Here is a 19,717-nt window from a genome sequence, read left to right on the forward strand (position 1 = left end):
TGCAATATGGACATCTAAATTTTTCAGATGATCGAAACAGGAATAGAGCTTCTCATAAGGGGGTAAATGCTCGCACCTAGATCTTGGCATGTACCTGTGCACTCTGCCCAAACTCCATCCATGTGCAAGCCCAACAGCACCTAGATTGTTCCTTCTGGAATTGCTCCCATAATCTTTACGAAATGAGTAGTGTTACCAGCAAGGCTCTCCCAATGACAACAGGAAGACGGAATTACATTGAAAAAACTTTATTCTTATAATAATAAAATACACGGTGTATCCTGTTTTACAGCAATCACCCTCATTGTGAGCCCTTTTGATGTTCCTTCTGTACTTTGCATCTTTTTCAAGACAGCAAGTACTTTAAATTTTCAAGTTTATGTACATTGGCTATTCATATTGAGACCCCTGAGGCAGGCATTTGGCCGAAACACGGTGCCGTGTCGGGCATTATAAGAATAAAGTTTTTTCACTATAATTCTGTCTTCCTGTTGTCATTGGGAGAGCCTTGCTGGTCACACTATTCATTTTGTGTGGACTCTTATACGTAGTGGACCACAGTCTTCCGCTTCTGTGACCTTCCCTCCTCTCATAATCTTTAGGCAGTACACCTTTTCACTTATTAATGACAGCAGAATTTGAGATGCCACCTTGTGCTGGGTTCTCACCAAAATAAAAGCCAGGTCTTCCTTTTGCTTGTCTGAAGAACTCTCCATCTGCCTTGGCATGAACATCTGCCCCATGCTGTACAAGAAGCTCCACCAGATACATGTTTCTTCTCTCAATAGCTATATGCAGTGCAGTCTGTCCTAGGGAAGCAGTCATTAATGGTCAGATCACACCAACAACAGTCAAGGCTATCTGGAGCTAATGCAAGCTATTTCAAGAAGAGAGGTTAATAGAAGCCATTTACCAGTGCATGTTTTCTAGCGAAAAGGTGCCAGTACTCAAATGCCTGGCCACCCTTCAGGGTGGGGTCAGTGGTGTGCTGGAGCCGGCTCGCACCGGCTCGCAAGAGCCGCTTGTTAAATTTTGACAGCTCTTGCGAGCCGGTTGTTGTACAGGGCGAGCCGGCTCCATTGCACAAGGTAAGCATGGCAGGAGGGCGCCATGCTTACCTCCCCTCCCGCTCCCATCCATGTCTAATGTGTCCTTCGCCCCCCCATCCTCCCCTGCCTCTCCAATCCATCAGTTTCAATTACCTGCCTCGAAGCGCCGCATTATTTAAGGCTTGCCTGCTGCCCGTCTCCAGCTGCCTTCCCTGCTTGCTTCTCAGGCGTTCGGTTCACGCCCTTAGTCCTGCCTTCTGACGTCATTCTGACGTCATTTCCTTTTCCCGCGGCGGGACTAAGGGCGCGAACCGAACGCCTGAGAAGCAAGCAGGAAAGGCAGCTGGAGACGGGCAGCAGGCAGGCCTTAAATAATGCGGCGCTTCGAGGCAGGTAATTGAAACTGATGGATGGGAGCAGCAGGGGAGGATGGGGGGCGAAGGACATCGCTACACATGGATGGGAGCGGGAGGGAGGAGAACTGCTGGGCATGGATGGGCAGGCAGGGGAGAGAATTGCTGGGCATGGATGGGCAGAGGGAGGCAGGGGAGAGAATTGCTGGGCATGGATGGGCAGAGGGGGGCAGGGGAGAGAATTGCTGGGCATGGATGGGCAGAGGGGGCAGGGGAGAGAAGAGAATTGCTGGGTATGGATGGATAGAGAGGGGCAGGGGAGAGAGAGGAGAGTTTCAAAACATGGATGGAGGGGAGAGCAAGAGAAATTCTGGACATGGATGGAGGGGAGGGAAGGGAGAGAGAAGAAATGCTGGACATGGAGGGAAGATAGAGGAAGGAGATTAGATGAGGGAAAAGGAAGTGATGAGAGAAACTGCACATGGATGGAGAAAATAGGCAGAAGCTGGATCCACTGTACAGTCGTCTGCGGAGGACCAGAAATGAAGAAGAAAGGAGGAAAGAAAAGAAATAAATGGAAAGGAAGCCCTGGAAACGGAGTCAAGGGAACAAATAGAGAGCAGCAGAATCAGATACTGGACCAGCATGATCAGAGAAACAAAGTCACCAGACAACAAAGGTAGAAAAAAAATAATTTTATTTTCATTATAGTGTTTGGAATATGTCCACTTTGAGAATCAGATGCTGAACGTTAAAAGTTTATGTTTATTTACTTATTTATTTATGGCATTTTATCCCATATTAAACATGAATTAGATTGGAACCTGGGATCATTTAATTTTTTTTTTCCTGGAGAGAGTAATGTGTTGGCCGCCGCCTCCTCCCCTCCCCCGGGTATAGCCAGCTCTGCAATGTTTTTTGGGGGGGTGCAGAGGTGGGTGGGGGGCACAGTGGTGGATGTGGGGGCACAGAGGTGGATGGGGGGGGGGCGCAGAGGTGGACGGGGGGGGGGGGCGCCGAGGTGGACCGGGGAGAGAGCCTGTTGTTAAAAATTTACCAGCACACCACTGGGTGGGGTAATTGCTGAGGAACCCACCTCACACTAGCCAGGCCCCCTGCAACTAGGGTTACCATATGGCTCCAGAAAAAGGAGGACAGATTGAGCCAGTCTGGGTTTTACTTCCATTGCGTTCAATGGAAGCAAAACCTGGACTGGATCAATATGTCCTCCTTTTTCTGGTGCCATATGGTAACCCTACCTGCAACCAGTCACAGAATCTATGACAAGGCAGAATTGGTGTGTAGAGCCTGAGCTCTTTCATTAAAACTTGGGGATCATGGGTCAATTTTAGCAGACAATAGAAAAGGTGCCGGTACTCAGTCCCCCAAATACCCCCTCAAAAAAAGCCCTGCCAGTTACAAAGCTTTCAACTAGGCAAACTAGGCAGTTACCTAGGACACCGGAATGGGGGGGTGGGGGGGGGAGCCTTTAAACCTCTGGACCTTCCACCTAATCTTATGGGCTGTGTCAGCATTACCATACCGGCAGCCGCTAGTGCGGCTTTGTAAACAGGGTGGTTGGTTAATTAAAATAAGTGCTCTCCAGATCACATAATCTGAAGCACGGATAGCAGCAATGCTGTAAACCACCAGCATTTTAAAAACTATAAAAAGCAGGGTTCCCAGAGTAGCCAGAAGTGTAAAAACCTTAGAGGTCATATGGTACCAACCTCAAAATAGGACAGGGGGATATGTATCAGTAAATTAAATTATCAGGATCACATGGTACCTCTCTCACTACAACCCCAATTAAAGCAGGCATGGAAACACAGATTACAAAGTTTTGACTTTTCAGCCACTGGCTGGTTCTTCTAGCTGCTTTCTTCTTGTTCCCTGGATTGCTGCTGCATCTTTGTTATGCCACAACCTGTACCAATAGGTAGAGGAGGTGTGCACAAGACTAGAAGTTCACCTGAGCCACCTAACACTCTTGCACCAAGCCTGTCTTTTCCTCTTCCCACCTGTGAAGCTGGACAGAGTCCATCTGATTAACACAAAAGGGGAAGATGTGGCCCAGAAGCCCAAAGAAAATTCTGAGTCATGATGGACTAATCCAAACCAGAATCCAAGCAAGGTCTTTGCTGGAGCCCCATCTTCTTGTTTCCTCCAAGACATATCAGGAGGGCACAGGAAATGCTCAGCTTCACATCTGTGGGTAGTTTTTTTTAACCTGCAGACAGTCTGAAGGACTTTCCTGCATGTACTGCGACTGGGCATTACTAATGTATCCAACACTAGAGCCAGGAAATTTCTCCTGGCTCAGCCTGTAAGAGCTAAATAAGCCTTCCAAAATGCAATAGTTTAGAAATGTCTGAGGGCAGGAGGCTAGCACAAGCTTCTCTTACCCCTGTAGTAGTTGTCCGTGTACGCTGCATTGACAAATTCCTTCAGGCTATCCGTCTTCTCTGCCACTTCCAACAGCATTGGGATGGTGTTATTCTTCCCATTTTTCAGATTCAGCATGGCTTTCAGCAGACACGTTTTCCCAGTTTCTGGCTCTAGGAAACAAAGTCGGCTTTCCATCAAACTCTCCTTCCTCATTCCCTGAAGGATGGCTGCATCTTTAATTCTGCATTTTCTCTCCTTCCAACTCTTAGGTCTTTGCTTCCAACAGAGTGCCTACTTTGGGATCCTTTTACTAAGCCACGGTAAAGAGTTGCCTGCGGTAGTGTAGGCGTGTGCATTGGGTGTGCAGCGGGCCAATTTTTCCCGCATCTACAAAAAATGGGGGTTTTTAATGGGACGGGAAAAGGGCCTGCAGTAAAAATGAAACCAGTGCATGCCCAAAACTGGCCTGAGCCCTGAAAACCACCCATTGATCTAGCAGTAAAGACTCATGCGATACACACACGGTGAGCAGCTGGCATGTAGGAGGAAATAAATAAATAATTCATCCAAGTGTTATGGGCATACGCCAAATCTGAAATTACCACCAGGAGGGCACGCTGGCTTGGCGGTAGTCTCATTTTGGTGCATGCTGCACGCTCGTAGATCCAAACGTGGCTTGGTAAAAGGGTCCCTTTGTGTGGTATTCCTCCTCCTTTTAAGTGATTTTTAAAATCTTGTTCTAATAGATGCTGCCACACACTCAATCTATAAGAGTTCTACAACAAATACATCAGAAAAAAGGTGAAATTTTATCCAACACAACCAAGCAAAGGTGAGGGATAAACCCATAGCCCATGTGGTCTGTGCCTGTCTCTGATGGCATGGTATTGAGCTTCAGTATGCAGGAGGACATGAATGAGGAATTCTTCTAAACCATCTCCTAGCCAACAATGAATAAATTCAGCAATAACGAGCAACATTGATAATGCCTTGGAGAGTGATGTAAGCTTAGTTCAGGGCATCTCATTCCAAAGGGGCACCTATAAGAGGTACAGATGGGCTCATTTTCGAAAGAGAAGGGCGCCCATCTTTTGACACAAATCAGGAGATGGGCGTCCTTTTTCCCAGGGTCGCCCAAATCGGCATAATCGAAAGCCAATTTTGGGCGCCATCAACTGCTTTCCGTCATGGGGACGACCAAAGTTCCTGGGGGCATGTCGGAAGCATAGCGAAGGCAGGACTGGGGCGTGCTTAACACATGGGCATCCTAGGACGATTATGGAAAAAAGAAGGGCGTCCCTGACTAACACTTGGCCGACTTTACTTGGTCTTTTTTTTTTACGACCAAGCCACAAAAATGTGCCCTAAATGACCAGATGACCACTGGAAGGAATCGGGGATGGCCTCCCCCTATTCCCCCAGTGGTCACTAACCCCCTCCCACCCTAAAAAAAAGTTTTTTAAAATATTTTTTCAGCCTCTATGCCAGCCTCAAATATCATAACCAGCTCCATGACAGCAGTATGCAGGTCCCTGGAGCAGTTTTAGTGGGTACTGCAGTGCACTTCAGGCAGGCGGACACAGGCCCATCCTCCCCTACCTGTTAAACTTGTGGTGGTAAATCTGAGCCCACTGTGCCCACATCTAGGTGCCCTCCTTCATCCCTAAGGGCTATGGTAGTGGTGTACAGTTATGGGGAGTGGGTCTGGGGGGGGGGGGGTTGGGGGGCTCAGCACACAAGGTAAGGGAGCTATGCACCTGGGAGCTTTTTCTGAAGTCCACTGCAGTGCCCCCCTAGGGTGCCCGGTTGGTGTCCTGGCATGTCAGGGGGACCAGTGCACTACAAATGCTGGCTCCTTCCACGACCAAAGGGCTTGGATTTGGTCATTTCTGAGATGGGCGTCCTCGGGTTCCATTATCGCTGAAAATCGGGGACGATCATCTCCAAGGTTGACCTAAATGTGGAGATTTGGGCGTCCCCGACCGTATTATTGAAATGAAAGATGGCCGCCCATCGTGTTTCGATAATATGGGTTTCCCCGCCCCTTCGAGGGAACATCCTGCGAGGACGCCCTCAGGAAAACTTCAGCTCCCCGTTCGATTATGCCCCTCAGAGAAAACCAACCAAGAAGATTTGGAGTATGTAATAACTTCTGCAGGAGGAAAGACTCCTAAAACTGTGAGACAATGGAGGAGAAATATGACAGAGGAATATAAAATATGAAAGGTGTAAAGAAAGCAAATAGGGAAAGGAGATGGGATGTGATATACTGCCTTTCTGTAGTTACAGTTAAAGTGGTTTCGCATATTAAATACAAGTACTTTATTTTGTACTTGGGGCAATGGAGGGCTAAGTGACTTGTCCAGGGTCACAAGGAGCTGCAGTGGGAACTGAGCCCAGTTCTACTACTACTACTACTACTACTACTACTACTACTACTTAGCATTTCTATAGCGCTGCCAGTTCTCAGGCCACTTTAGGCTACTTGACCTATCAGTCACCATGTTTCATAATTCTAGATACCCAATGAGACTATCAGGTGACAAGTTTAAAACAAAGAAAACTAGTTACTTTTTCCCACAATGCATCATATTAAGGGACGTTCTATAATACATCCCTGTATTTACATGCCTCTTGTTTGCATAAATGCAGGGAAAATACTACTGACAAAGGGCATGCATAAGTGCTTTTGCACGTAAACGCAAGGGGAGCAGAGGTACACATAGGAGGACATGGGTTTATGTCCCACTTAAACTCATAATTTATAGGATACAGTAAGTTACATGCACCCGCCACATTTACATGCCTGCAGTTATACCAAGTCTTTGGCTGGTGTAATTGTGGGTATGTAAATTTTAGGCACACATTAGGCATTCTAGAACACCCATGTCCCGCCCATAAGTTCATAACTGTTGCCATATTGAGACAGATTGAAGGTCCACCAAGCCCACCATCCTGTTTCCAACAGTGGCCAATCCAAATTGCAAGTACCTGGCAAGATTCCAAAACAAAATAATACATTTTATGCTGCTTATTCTAGAAATAAACAGTGGATTTTCCCCAGGTCCATCTTAATAATGGCTTATGGACTTTTCTTTTAGGAAGCTATCCAAACCTTTTTAAAACCCTGCTAAGCTAACTGCTTTTACCACATTCTCTGGCAAAGAATTCCAGAGTTTAATTACAGAGTGAGTGAATAAATATTTTCTCCAATTCATTTTAAATATACTACTTTGGAGCTTCATTGTGTGCCCCCTAGTCCTTGTATTTTTGGAAAGAGTAAACAAGTGATTCACATCTACACTCATTATTTTATAGCCCTCTATCATATCTCCCCTCAGCTGAAGAGCCCTAGCCGCTTTAGCCTTTCCTCATAGGGAAGTCATCCCATCTCCTTTATCATTTTCGTCGCCCTTCTCTGGACTGTTTCTAATTCCACTATGGGGTTCATTTTCAAAACATTTAGGTTACTATGGAGCTTTGTAAGTCTAAGGGCTTTGAAAATACCCTATATCTTTTTTGAGACGCGATGACCAGACTTGCACACAGTATTTGAGGTACGCCACATGTACACACCCTTGCAGTGACATGCAATAACATCCTTTAGTTCTCCTATTTTGCATTTCAGCTTGTTTCAGTCCTGATTTTACCCCCAAAATGCATGGGCCAGTTATTTTTTAATTTCACCAAAAGAAAAAAGTTGGACTTTAATTCTGTGCATTCAATAAGGCAAAACCAGAACTGTAACAGCCTATCCCCCAAAATGGAACCAAATGCCCCTCTTCTGTGAGATTTTTCAAGCTGCTGAAGAAGAGAAGCCTTAGTGGCACCTTTGAACTCCTCATCTGTCAGATGTTTCAGAGTCTTGCGCAGGTAGCCCAGCAAACCCTCCAGCTCCTCATTGCAACCTTCTGAGACAGCATCAAAGATCCTTCTCTGGTCATAGAGTTGAAAGGATTTCTCTGTGCAGCTGGTAGTTGACTCTATGGATAAGCTGTGCCTAGTCAGGGAGATCAAAAACACTGTAACTGGATAACAGACCTCATAACCCTGTGGCATAATTATCATTATTTTATATTCTTACAAGCAAAGCGGGATCCAACATATGTACATAATAGAATAAAACAAATACGAAAAACATAAAACAAAAATTGATAATTAATCATGAACATTTTAAATCAATCTTCCAAGTGAACAAAAATATCATATGCTCTGATGCAGCTAATGCAGAGTCCCAGATAGAGGGTAATTTGATGATATTTACACAACGATAATGCATATAAATGATTTAAATAGTAGCACATATCTACAATCCCCCCAATTTTCAGCCAGCAGTAGACATCGCAGTTAGCTGTTGCCATCGGCGCTGATCCCGGATATACAATTCCAGGCCATTTCCGATGACCAGCATTGAATATCCAGGGGTTTTTGGCCAGTTCTAATTTAACCGGCTATAGGGTCCTTTTACCAAGCTGCAGGCAAAAGGGCCCTGCGCTAGCAGCAGGGGCCATTGTTCCTGCATGCCAGGGCCATTTTTACCGCAGCTGGTAAAAAAGCCCCCAGACACACATGGGCGTCCCTGACGAGCACTTGAGCGACTTTGCCTGGTCTTGTTTTTCTTACGACCAAGGCACAAAAGGGTGCCAGAACTGACCAGATGACCACCGGAGAGAATCAGGGATGACTTCCCCTTACTCTCCCAGTGGTCACTAACCCCCTCCCACCCTCAAAAAAAAATCTTTCAAAATATTTTGTGCCAGCCTCAAATGTCATACTCAGGTCCATCACAGCAGTATGCAGGTCCCTGGAACAGTTTTAGTGGGTGCAGTGCACTTCAGGCAGGCGGACACAGGCCCATCCCCCCCTGTTACACTTGTGGTGGTAGATGTGAGCTCTCCAAAACCCACCAGAAACCCATTGTACCCACATCTAGGTGCCCCCGTTCACCCATAAGGGCTATGGTAGTGGTGTACAGTTGTGGGTAGTGGGCTTTGGGGGGCTCAGCACACAAGGTAAGGGAGCTATGTACCTGGGAGCAATTTATGAAGTCCACTGCAGTGCCCCCTAGGGTGCCCGGTTGGTGTCCTGGCATGTCAGGGGGACCAGTGAACTACAAATGATGGCTCCTTCCATGATCAAAGGGCTTGCATTTGGTCATACCTGAGATTGGTGTCCTTGGTTTCCATTATCACCGAAAATCAGAAATGACCAAGTCTAGGGACAACCATCTCTAAGGATGACCTAAATTTCAAGATTTGGGCGTCCCCAACCGTATTATCGAAACAAAAGATGGACATCCATCTTGTTTTGATAATACGGGTTTCCCCACCCCTCCATCGGGACGTTTTGCGAGGACATCCTCAGCAAAACTTGGGTGTCCCTTTCGATTATGCCCCTCCACGTGCACCAAACGCGTGCCAAATTGGCGTTACCACCTGGTTACCACGTGGCCTTTGCGGTAATTTCAATTTTGGCGCGCATCCGCTATGTGCATCTAAAAATATTTTTTCCTTTTCTGGCGCATGTAATGGACATGCACCAAGTGGTATTTGATGCATGTAGGTCATTACCATCCAGATTCTTTACTGCTAGGTCTATGGCTGGGGTTAAGGTCTCAGATCCAAAAAGGACATGCGGCAATTTTGATTTTGCCGCACATCCGTTTTCGGCAAAAAAGAAAAAGCGCTTTTTACAGGCATGCTAAAAATGGATTGGTACGCACACCAAACCCGCGTCTACACTACCGCAAGCCATTTTTCAGCACGCCTTTAAGTTCATGCTGACCTCCTTCCAATCTGCTCTTTTACGTGCCAAACAGGATTATTATATCCAACTGACCAACTCTCTTGGCTCTAATCCTCGACTTCTCTTCACCACATTGAACTCTCTCCTCAAGGTGCCCCCTCCCCCAACTCCCCCTTCATTATCTCCTCAGACCCTTGCTGAATTCTTTCACAACAAGGTTCAAAAGATAAACCTTGCTTTCTCTACCTCACCAGCTCTCCCTCCACTAGTCCGTTCCCCTCTCTCTCCTTCCCCTCATTCCCTTTCCTCCTTTCCTGAAGTTACTATTGAGGAAACTACACTTCTCCTTTCTTCCTCAAAATGTACCACCTGTTCCTCTGATCCCATTCCCACCCACCTTCTTAATGCCATCTCTCCTACTCTTATTCCTTTTATCTGTCACATTCTCAACCTCTCACTTTCCACTGCGACTGTCCCTGCTTCCTTTAAACATGCTGTGGTCACACCTCTCCTTAAGAAGCCTTCACTTGACCCTACTTGTCCCTCTAATTACCGACCCATCTCCCTCCTTCCTTTTCTCTCCAAATTACTTGAGCGTGCTGTTCACCGCCGCTGCCTTGATTTTCTCTCCTCACATGCTATTCTTGACCCATTACAATCTGGTTTTCGCCCTCTCCACTCAACTGAAACTGCGCTTACTAAAGTCTCCAATGACCTATTACTGGCTAAATCCAGAGGTCAATATTCCATCCTCATTCTTCTTGATCTTTCCGCTGCTTTTGACACTGTCGATCACAGCATACTTCTCGATATCCTGTCCTCACTTGGATTCCAGGGCTCTGTCCTTTCCTGGTTCTCTTCCTACCTCTCCCTCCGCACCTTTAGTGTTCACTCTGGTGGATCCTCTTCTACTTCTATCCCTCTGCCTGTCGGTGTACCTCAGGGTTCTGTTCTTGGTCCCCTCCTCTTTTCTATCTACACTTCTTCCCTTGGTTCATTAATCTCATCCCATGGCTTTTCCTACCACCTCTATGCTGATGACTCCCAAATCTACCTTTCTACCCCTGATATCTCACCTTGCATCCAAACCAAAGTTTCAGCGTGCTTGTCTGACATTGCTGTCTGGATGTCTCAACGCCACCTGAAATTAAATATGACCAAAACCGAGCTTCTCATTTTCCCCCCCAAACCCACCTCCCCGCTCCCCCCGTTTTCTATTTCTGTTGATGGCTCTCTCATTCTCCCTGTCTCCTCAGCTCGAAACCTTGGGGTCATCTTTGACTCTTCTCTCTCCTTCTCTGCTCATATCCAGCAGACCGCCAAGACCTGTCGTTTCTTTCTTTACAACATCCGTAAAATCCGCCCCTTTCTTTCCGAGCACTCTACCAAAACCCTCATCCACACCCTTGTCACCTCTCGTTTAGACTACTGCAATCTGCTTCTTGCTGGCCTCCCACTTAGTCACCTCTCCCCTCTCCAGTCGGTTCAAAACTCTGCTGCCCGTCTCATCTTCCGCCAGGGTCGCTTTACTCATACTACCCCTCTCCTCAAGACCCTTCACTGGCTCCCTATCCGTTTTCGCATCCTGTTCAAACTTCTTCTACTAACCTATAAATGTATTCACTCTGCTGCTCCCCAGTATCTCTCCACACTCGTCCTTCCCTACACCCCTTCCCGTGCACTCCGCTCCATGGATAAATCCTTCTTATCTGTTCCCTTCTCCACTACTGCCAACTCCAGACTTCGCGCCTTCTATCTCGCTGCACCCTACGCCTGGAATAAACTTCCTGAGCCCCTACGTCTTGCCCCATCCTTGGCCACCTTTAAATCTAGACTGAAAACCCACCTCTTTAACATTGCTTTTGACTCGTAACCACTTGTAACCACTCGCCTCCACCTACCCTCCTCTCTTCCTTCCCGTTCACATTAATTGATTTGATTTGCTTACTTTATTTATTTTTTGTCTATTAGATTGTAAGCTCTTTGAGCAGGGACTGTCTTTCTTCTATGTTTGTACAGCGCTGCGTATGCCTTGTAGCGCTATAGAAATGCTAAATAGTAGTAGTAGTAGTAGTAAGGAGCTTATTTTCAAAGCATATGGACGTCTCAAAATCCTAATGGATGTCCATGTGCTTGAAACGTCCAAATCCCAGTTTTGCAAATGCAGAAAAGAGATGTCCAATGTACATCCAAATAGCAAGGGTGTGTGTTGTGAGCTTGTTATTGGGTGAGACTAGGAAGGACCCAAAATCAGGACATCCCAACAGTAATTACCAAATGGGAAGAAACATCCAAACCTAAAAAGAGGGATGTCCTAAATTAGACCTGTTTCAGTCACGTCCAGGGTACAAAAGGGTGCTTTGATTGAGCAGCTGATTACCTGAGCAATGAAGTTACAAATGGGGATAGCGTGTCAAATATCCGAGTGGGTGCCCACCTGGGCAGCAGTGACCATCAAACGGTTTGGTTTGATATTACAGCTAAAGTGGAGAGCGGCCACTCAAAACTCAAAGTTCTGGATTTCAAGCGTGCTGACTTTAGTAAAATGGGGGAATACCTGAGGAAGGAGATGATGGGCTGGGAGGAAATACGAGAAGTGGAAGGACAGTGGTCCAGGCTGAAAGAAGCTATAAATAAGGCCACGAACCTTTATGTAAGGAAAGTAAATAAAAGCAAGAGAAAAAGGAAACCGATATGGTTCTCCAAGCAAGTGGCTGAGAAAATAAAGGCTAAAGAGTTGGCGTTCCAGAAATACACAAAAACTAAAGAAAAGGAACACGAAGAGGAATACAGGATGAAACTGAAAGAAGCCAAGAGAGAGATACGTCTGGCGAAAGCGCAAGCGGAAGAACAAATGGCTAGAAATGTAAGGAGGGGTGACAGAAATTTCTTCAGGTATATAAGTGAAAGGAGAATGACTAAAAAGGGAATTGTGAGACTAAAAGATACTGCGAACCGCTATGTGGATAATGATGAAGAAAAAGCAAATTTGCTAAATAGATACTTTTGTTCTGTTTTCACAGAAGAAAATCCTGGAGAAGGACCGCGATGGACTGCAAAAAGTACAAATGAGATTGAAGTGGATAGAGCACCGTTCACGGAAGAGAGTGTGTATGAACAGCTTGAAAAGCTAAAGGTGGATAAAGCCATGGGACCGGATGGGATCCACCCCAGGATATTGAGGGAGCTCAGAGAGGTTCTGGCGGGTCCTCTTAAAGATTTGTTTAACATATCCTTGCAGACGGGAGAGGTTCCGAAGGATTGGAGAACGGCGGAGGTGGTCCCTCTTCACAAGAGTGGTGATAGGGAAGAAGCTGGAAACTACAGGCTGGTAAGCCTCACTTCGATTATTGGAAAAGTAATGGAAGCGATGCTGAAGGAAAGGATAGTGAATTTCCTGGAAGCCAATAAGTTGCAAGATCCGAGACAACATGGTTTTACCAAAGGGAAATCTCATTGAGTTCTTTGATTGGGTGACAGGAGAATTGAATCAGGGACGAGCTATGGACGTAATCTACTTAGATTTCAGCAAAGCTTTTGACACGGTTCCCCACAGGAGGCTCTTAAATAAACTGGAAGGGCTGAAGATAGGACCCGAAGTGGTGAACTGGATTAGGAACTGGTTGACGGACAGAAGCCAGAGGGTGGTGGTGAATGGAATTCGCTCGGAGGGAAAGCTGAGTAGTGGTGTGCCTCAGGGATCAGTGCTAGGACCGATTCCGTTCAATATATTTGTGAGTGACATTGCCGAAGGGTTAGAAGGTAAAGTTTGCCTATTTGCGGATGATACTAAGATCTGCAACAGAGTGGACACCCGGGAGGGAGTGGAAAACATGAAAAAGGATCTGCAGAAGCTAGAAGAATGGTCTAAGGTTTGGCAATTAAAATTCAATGCGAAGAAATGCAAAGTGATGCACTTAGGGAATAGAAACCCTCGGGAGATGTATGTGTTAGGTGGGGAGAATCTGATAGGTACGGATGGGGAGAGGGATCTTGGGGTGATAGTATCTGAGGATCTGAAGGCGACGAAACAGTGTGACAAGGCGGTGGCCTTAGCTAGAAGGTTGTTAGGCTGTATAGAGAGAGGTGTGACCAGCAGAAGAAAGGGGCTGTTGATGCCCCTGTATAAGTCGTTGATGAGGCCCCACCTAGAGTATTGTGTTCAGTTTTGGAGGCCGTACCTTGCGAAGCATGTAAAAAGAATTGAAGCGGTGCAAAGAAAAGCTACGAGAATGGTAAGGGATTTGCGTTACAAGACGTATGAGGAGAGACTTGATGACCTGAACATGTATACTCTGGAAGAAAGGAGAAACAGGGGTGATATGATACAGGCGTTCAAATATTTGAAAAGTATTAATCCGCCAACTAACCTTTTCCAGAGGTGCGAAGGCAGTAGAACGAAAGGACATGAAATGAGATTGAAGGGGGGCAGACTCAAGAAAAATGTCAGGAAGTATTTTTTCACAGAGAGAGTAGTGGATGCTTGGAATGCCCACCCGCGGGAGGTGGTGGAAATGAAAACGGTAACAGAATTCAAACACGCGTGGAATAAACATAAAGGAATCCTGTTCAGAAGGAATGAATCCTAAGGAGCTTAGCCGAGATTGGGTGGCAGAGCCAGCCGGTGGTGGGAGGCGAGGATAGTGCTGGGCAGACTTATACGGTCTGTGCCAGAGCCAGTGGTGGGAGGCGGGGCTGGTGGTTGGGAGGCGGGGATAGTGCTGGGCAGACTTATACGGTCTGTGCCCTGAAGAGGACAGGTACAAATCAAAGTAGGGTATACACAAAAAGTAGCACATATGAGTTTGTCTTGTTGGGCAGACTGGATGGACCAAGCAGGTCTTTTTCTGCCGTCATTTATGTTAATATGTTATTATGTTACTATTTAAAATGAATTGGAGAAAATATTTCTTCACTCAACATGTAATTAAATTCTGGAATTCTTTGCCAGAGAAAGTAGTAAAAGAAGTTAGCTTAGTGGGGTTTAAAAAAGTTTGGATAGCTTTCTAAAAGAAAAGTCCATAAGCCATTCTTAAAATGGACTTAGGGAAAATCCACTGCTTATTTCTAGGATACAAAATAAAGAAAGGAGAATATATCTAGATACACTTGTGAATTACAGTCGAGGTAGAGTCTCATACCGCTTTGCACGGTTTATCACATCACTCCCATGGTGACTCTGTACACGTGCATCAAACTTTAACCATTGACTCAAACCTCCTCCATCCTATGTTACAATCTTAATGATACTAACAATTACTTTGTCATCCTGTGTTATTCACTTTTATACATAATTATGTTTCCAAAGACACTTAGCTTGAGTCAATATGCTCTATTTTTCCAAACTGGTGTGTGTTTCAAATTGGAAAAACAATGTGCATCTAAATTATAATGAATGGTGGAGTTACGTGTGTGTGATTGGAAAATATGAAACAATTCTGGCCCATAAACATCGGAGAGTTAAGTCTGTCTTAAAGACTTGGGCTCGTTTGGATTTATTTTGTCAAGATCTTAATAGCACCAACTGACCACTGTATAACTGCTGATTGTCTAAATGTATTGTCATGGAATGCTGAAAATGTTCTGTTTTTCTCATTTATGCTTATTTAATTTGCCTTGGATTGTTGTTATCGTTTGATTTTTCCTTTCTGATTTATGTTTTGAAAAACCTTAATAAAAATATGAAACAGAAAGATTGTAACATAGGATGGAGGAGGTTTGAGTCAATGATTAAAGTTTGATGCACGTGTACAGAGTCACCATGGGAGTGATGTGATAAACCGTGCAAAGCGGTATGAGACTCTACCTCGATAGTAATTCACAAGTGTATCTAGATATATTCTCCTTTCTTTATTTTGTATTGGGTTTGAATAATAGTATTATTGGAGAAAACATAAGCCGTTTATTTTTTTGATAGTATTTCTAGGATAAGCAGCATAAAATGTATTTGTACTGTTTTGGAATCTTGCCAGGTACCTGTAACCTGGATTGGCTGCTGTTGGAAACAGGATGCTGGACTTGATGGACTTTCAGTCTGTTCCAGTATGACAATACTTACAGTGGGGGAAATAAGTATTTGATCCCTTGCTGATTTTGTAAGTGTGCCCACTGACAAAGACATGAGCAGCCCATAATTGAAGGGTAGGTTATTGGTAACAGTGAGAGATAGCACATCACAAATTAAATCCGGAAAATCACATTGTGGAAAGTATATGAATTTATTTGCATTCTGCAGAGGGAAATAAGTATTTGATCCCTCTGGCAAACAAGACCTAATACTTGGTGGCAAAACCCTTGTTGGCAAGCACAGCGGTCAGACGTCTTCTGTAGTTGATGATGAGGTTTGCACACATGTCAGGAGGAATTTTGGTCCACTCCTCTTTGCAGATCATCTCTAAATCATTAAGAGTTCTGGGCTGTCGCTTGGCAACTCGCAGCTTCAGCTCCCTCCATAAGTTTTCAATGGGATTAAGGTCTGGTGACTGGCTAGGCCACTCCATGACCCTAATGTGCTTCTTCCTGAGCCACTCCTTTGTTGCCTTGGCTGTATGTTTTGGGTCATTGTCGTGCTGGAAGACCCAGCCACGACCCATTTTTAAGGCCCTGGCGGAGGGAAGGAGGTTGTCACTCAGAATTGTACGGTACATGGCCCCATCCATTCTCCCATTGATGCGGTGAAGTAGTCCTGTGCCCTTAGCAGAGAAACACCCCCCAAACATAACATTTCCACCTCCATGCTTGACAGTGGGGACGGTGTTCTTTGGGTCATAGGCAGCATTTCTCTTCCTCCAAACACGGCGAGTTGAGTTCATGCCAAAGAGCTCAATTTTTGTCTCATCTGACCACAGCACCTTCTCCCAATCACTCTCGGCATCATCCAGGTGTTCACTGGCAAACTTCAGACGGGCCGTCACATGTGCCTTCCGGAGCAGGGGGACCTTGCGGGCACTGCAGGATTGCAATCCGTTATGTCGTAATGTGTTACCAATGGTTTTCGTGGTGACAGTGGTCCCAGCTGCCTTGAGATCATTGACAAGTTCCCCCCTTGTAGTTGTAGGCTGATTTCTAACCTTCCTCATGATCAAGGATACCCCACGAGGTGAGATTTTGCGTGGAGCCCCAGATCTTTGTCGATTGACAGTCATTTTGTACTTCTTCCATTTTCTTACTATGGCACCAACAGTTGTCTCCTTCTCGCCCAGCGTCTTACTGATGGTTTTGTAGCCCATTCCAGCCTTGTGCAGGTGTATGATCTTGTCCCTGACATCCTTAGACAGCTCTTTGCTCTTGGCCATTTTGTAGAGGTTAGAGTCTGACTGATTCACTGAGTCTGTGGACAGGTGTCTTTCATACAGGTGACCATTGCCGACAGCTGTCTGTCATGCAGGTAACGAGTTGATTTGGAGCATCTACCTGGTCTGTAGGGGCCAGATCTCTTACTGGTTGGTGGGGGATCAAATACTTATTTCCCTCTGCAGAATGCAAATAAATTCATATACTTTCCACAATGTGATTTTCCGGATTTAATTTGTGATGTGCTATCTCTCACTGTTACCAATAACCTACCCTTCAATTATGGGCTGCTCATGTCTTTGTCAGTGGGCACACTTACAAAATCAGCAAGGGATCAAATACTTATTTCCCCCACTGTATGTTCCTATGATTAAGACATGACACCTCCTTAATCCTTCAGTGGTTGCTGCCCCCTCCCTCTCCCCTGAAAGTAAAACTGAAAAGGGATACCAGACTCTATGACAGCTTCAGACATCACAGGTATTCTTAGATACACTAAAGGACCCAGGATCAATACCCACTTTAACCCTGTACTGATAGATAGATAGATAGATAGATAGATAGATAGATAGATAGATAGATAAGCCACCTGTAGGTCTCAAGGCTAGTGTACATTCAGGTACAGAAGGTATTTTTTTGTTTCTGGATGGCTCACAATTAGAAAGTAAATAAGTTAAAGTTGGATTTGAACTTGGGTCCCTTGGCTTAAAGTCCACTGCACTAACCACTAGGCTGCCCCTTGGCTCAGCAGGGATGTCTGATATTGTAGTTCCTTTCTACTCTCACCCTCTTTTGTAATTTTAGATTGTATACCGCCTTGGTCTGCTAGTCAGTAAAGGCGGTATAGAAAGTAAATAAAATGAATGAATGAATGAACATTTGTATAGCCATTCTTCCCTGCTTTTTGTGCCATTCATATGTTGGATGTTCCAGTTTGTAAAAAAGCTGTTCATGCCGGATGTCCTCAGCACACGAATGTCTATTTCATGTATTTTCAAACAAGAAATCCTGATGCATTTCTTGTTGGAAAATGCGTGTGACATGGACATCTGTTTTGGACATTATGAGCTGGACTTCTCTATTCTGACTCGGATGTCCTTTTGAAAATGTCCCTCCACGTTATTATGTATAGTAATTGTCTAGAGCAAGTTTAGAAGATACTTACCAGATTTTATTTTTGCATTTGTCAAAATTTAAGTTAAATTTGATTGTGGGGGACAGCACCTTGTTCTCAGTTTTGAAGAGAGAATCCATCGGTGCCATGCTTCTGTCTGTGTCCCCTTTCCCAAAACGCAGACGCTTCTGCTTGGGGGAGCCAAAGATGGCGGGCTTGGCTAGTCGAAGCTTGCTGGCCTGATTCAGTTCACCATTGTGCACATCATCGGTTTCTAAGTTAAATGATGTCTCATCTGTTTGGTCAGATTCATCGAGGTCCGAGGAGCTGCCAAATTTCTTCATTTCCTCAAGGATCGGAGATGGGGGTTGAGAATGGCTGCAGGAGATGAGCTAGCACAGGAAGAGATGAGGTTACAGTGCTCTATGGACTCTGAGGAAATAATCACTGTTGGGTGGAATGTAAATGCTCTTTGATCGCCAGTGCATCTGAAATAGAGAATTTTTTAACATAAGTGAGAAGGTTTTCAGTCTGTGGTTTCAGTTCTGTTTGGGTAAAATAAAACATAAGAAGGTTAAATGATTCATCTTGGATTATGCAGAAGAGAGTAGAAAGGGAGCTTTGACTCCCAGGCTCTAAACTAGTTATGTCAAACTCATGACTAATGATGGGCTGTACTAAAATATTGATGCGCCCTATTTTCCCCTTACAAATACTTACCGCTCAATATTCAGCATTATTTAACCCACCAGAAATGGTTCCTGGCTGGTTAAATGGTGCATTACTGGCTATCCATAAATATTCAGTGGGAGATAGCAGGTTATCTCCAGATGAATATTCATGGTCAGCGCTTAGCAGTAACCAGCTATATTCTATTCTATTCTGGCTTTTCTCTCCCGCTAATTTCCCTCAAGGAATCATAGCAGGTTAGAGCATATAAGGGTCCTTTTACTGAGGTGCACTGAAAAGTGGCCTGCTCTGGGGTAGACGCGTGTATTGGATGCGCGCAGGATCATTTTTCAGCACACCTGCAAAAAAGGCCTTTTTTTTTTGCCGAAAATTGATGTGTGTCCATTTTGGGCCTGAGACTTTACCGCCAACCATTGACTTAGTGGTAAAGTCTCATGTGTTAACTGGGTGGTAATTGTCAGCATGCATACAATGCTGATTACTGCCCAGTTTGTTTTGTTACATTTGTACCCCATGCTTTCCCACTCATGGCAGGCTCAATGTGGTGGGCAATGGAGGGTTAAGTGACTTGTCCAGAGTCACAAGGAGCTGCCTGTGCTGGGAATTGAACTCCGTTCCTCAGTTCTCCAGGACCAAAGTCCACCACCCTAACCACTAGGCCACTCCTCCACTCCTCAGTTAGTGCTGAGTGCCGGAAAATTTCTGGTGCGCCTACTGGACACGTGTACAAAATGAAATTACCACCAGGCCATGTGGTAGCCAGGTGCTAGTTCCAAATTGGCACGTGTTGTGTGCACGTAGGCACCTACACGGCCTAGTAAAAGGGCCCCATAATCAATACACAGACAAGTATCATATATCAAAATATTTCTTGAATAAAAAAGTTTTCAAAGTCTACCTAAACAAATAATAATCCGAGATATCCCAAAATTGGATAGGGATAGAATTCCATAGTTTAACAGCAAAACAGCTAAAGGAGCTGTCCACAAAATGTTTATGTCAAATCTTATTTCTGAAGGAAGGACTACATTTGACTAATAATATCCACAGGCAGGTCAAGTTAATGATGAATACTGAACTAAAGT

The 19,717-nt window shown here is 45.0% G+C and overlaps 1 protein-coding gene across 1 annotated transcript in view; it reads right to left on the reverse strand.

The window, feature by feature from the left end:
* Positions 1 to 18,292, reverse strand: part of LOC115482385 (transient receptor potential cation channel subfamily V member 1-like) — a 91,888-nt gene extending 73,596 nt beyond the window's left edge. Inside the window, exons 1-4 of the mRNA XM_030222133.1 lie at positions 17,994 to 18,292; positions 7,621 to 7,784; positions 3,808 to 3,960; positions 669 to 809 (exon numbers count right to left, since the gene is read on the reverse strand). Coding sequence (XP_030077993.1) covers positions 669 to 809; positions 3,808 to 3,960; positions 7,621 to 7,784; positions 17,994 to 18,286 — 751 coding nt within the window. The 5' untranslated portion in view covers positions 18,287 to 18,292. The remainder of the gene's footprint in view (positions 1 to 668; positions 810 to 3,807; positions 3,961 to 7,620; positions 7,785 to 17,993) is intronic.
* Between the last annotated feature and the right edge of the window lie 1,425 nt (positions 18,293 to 19,717).

Source organism: Microcaecilia unicolor, chromosome 13 (assembly GCF_901765095.1).
Source record: "Microcaecilia unicolor chromosome 13, aMicUni1.1, whole genome shotgun sequence".
NCBI lineage: Eukaryota > Metazoa > Chordata > Amphibia > Gymnophiona > Siphonopidae > Microcaecilia > Microcaecilia unicolor.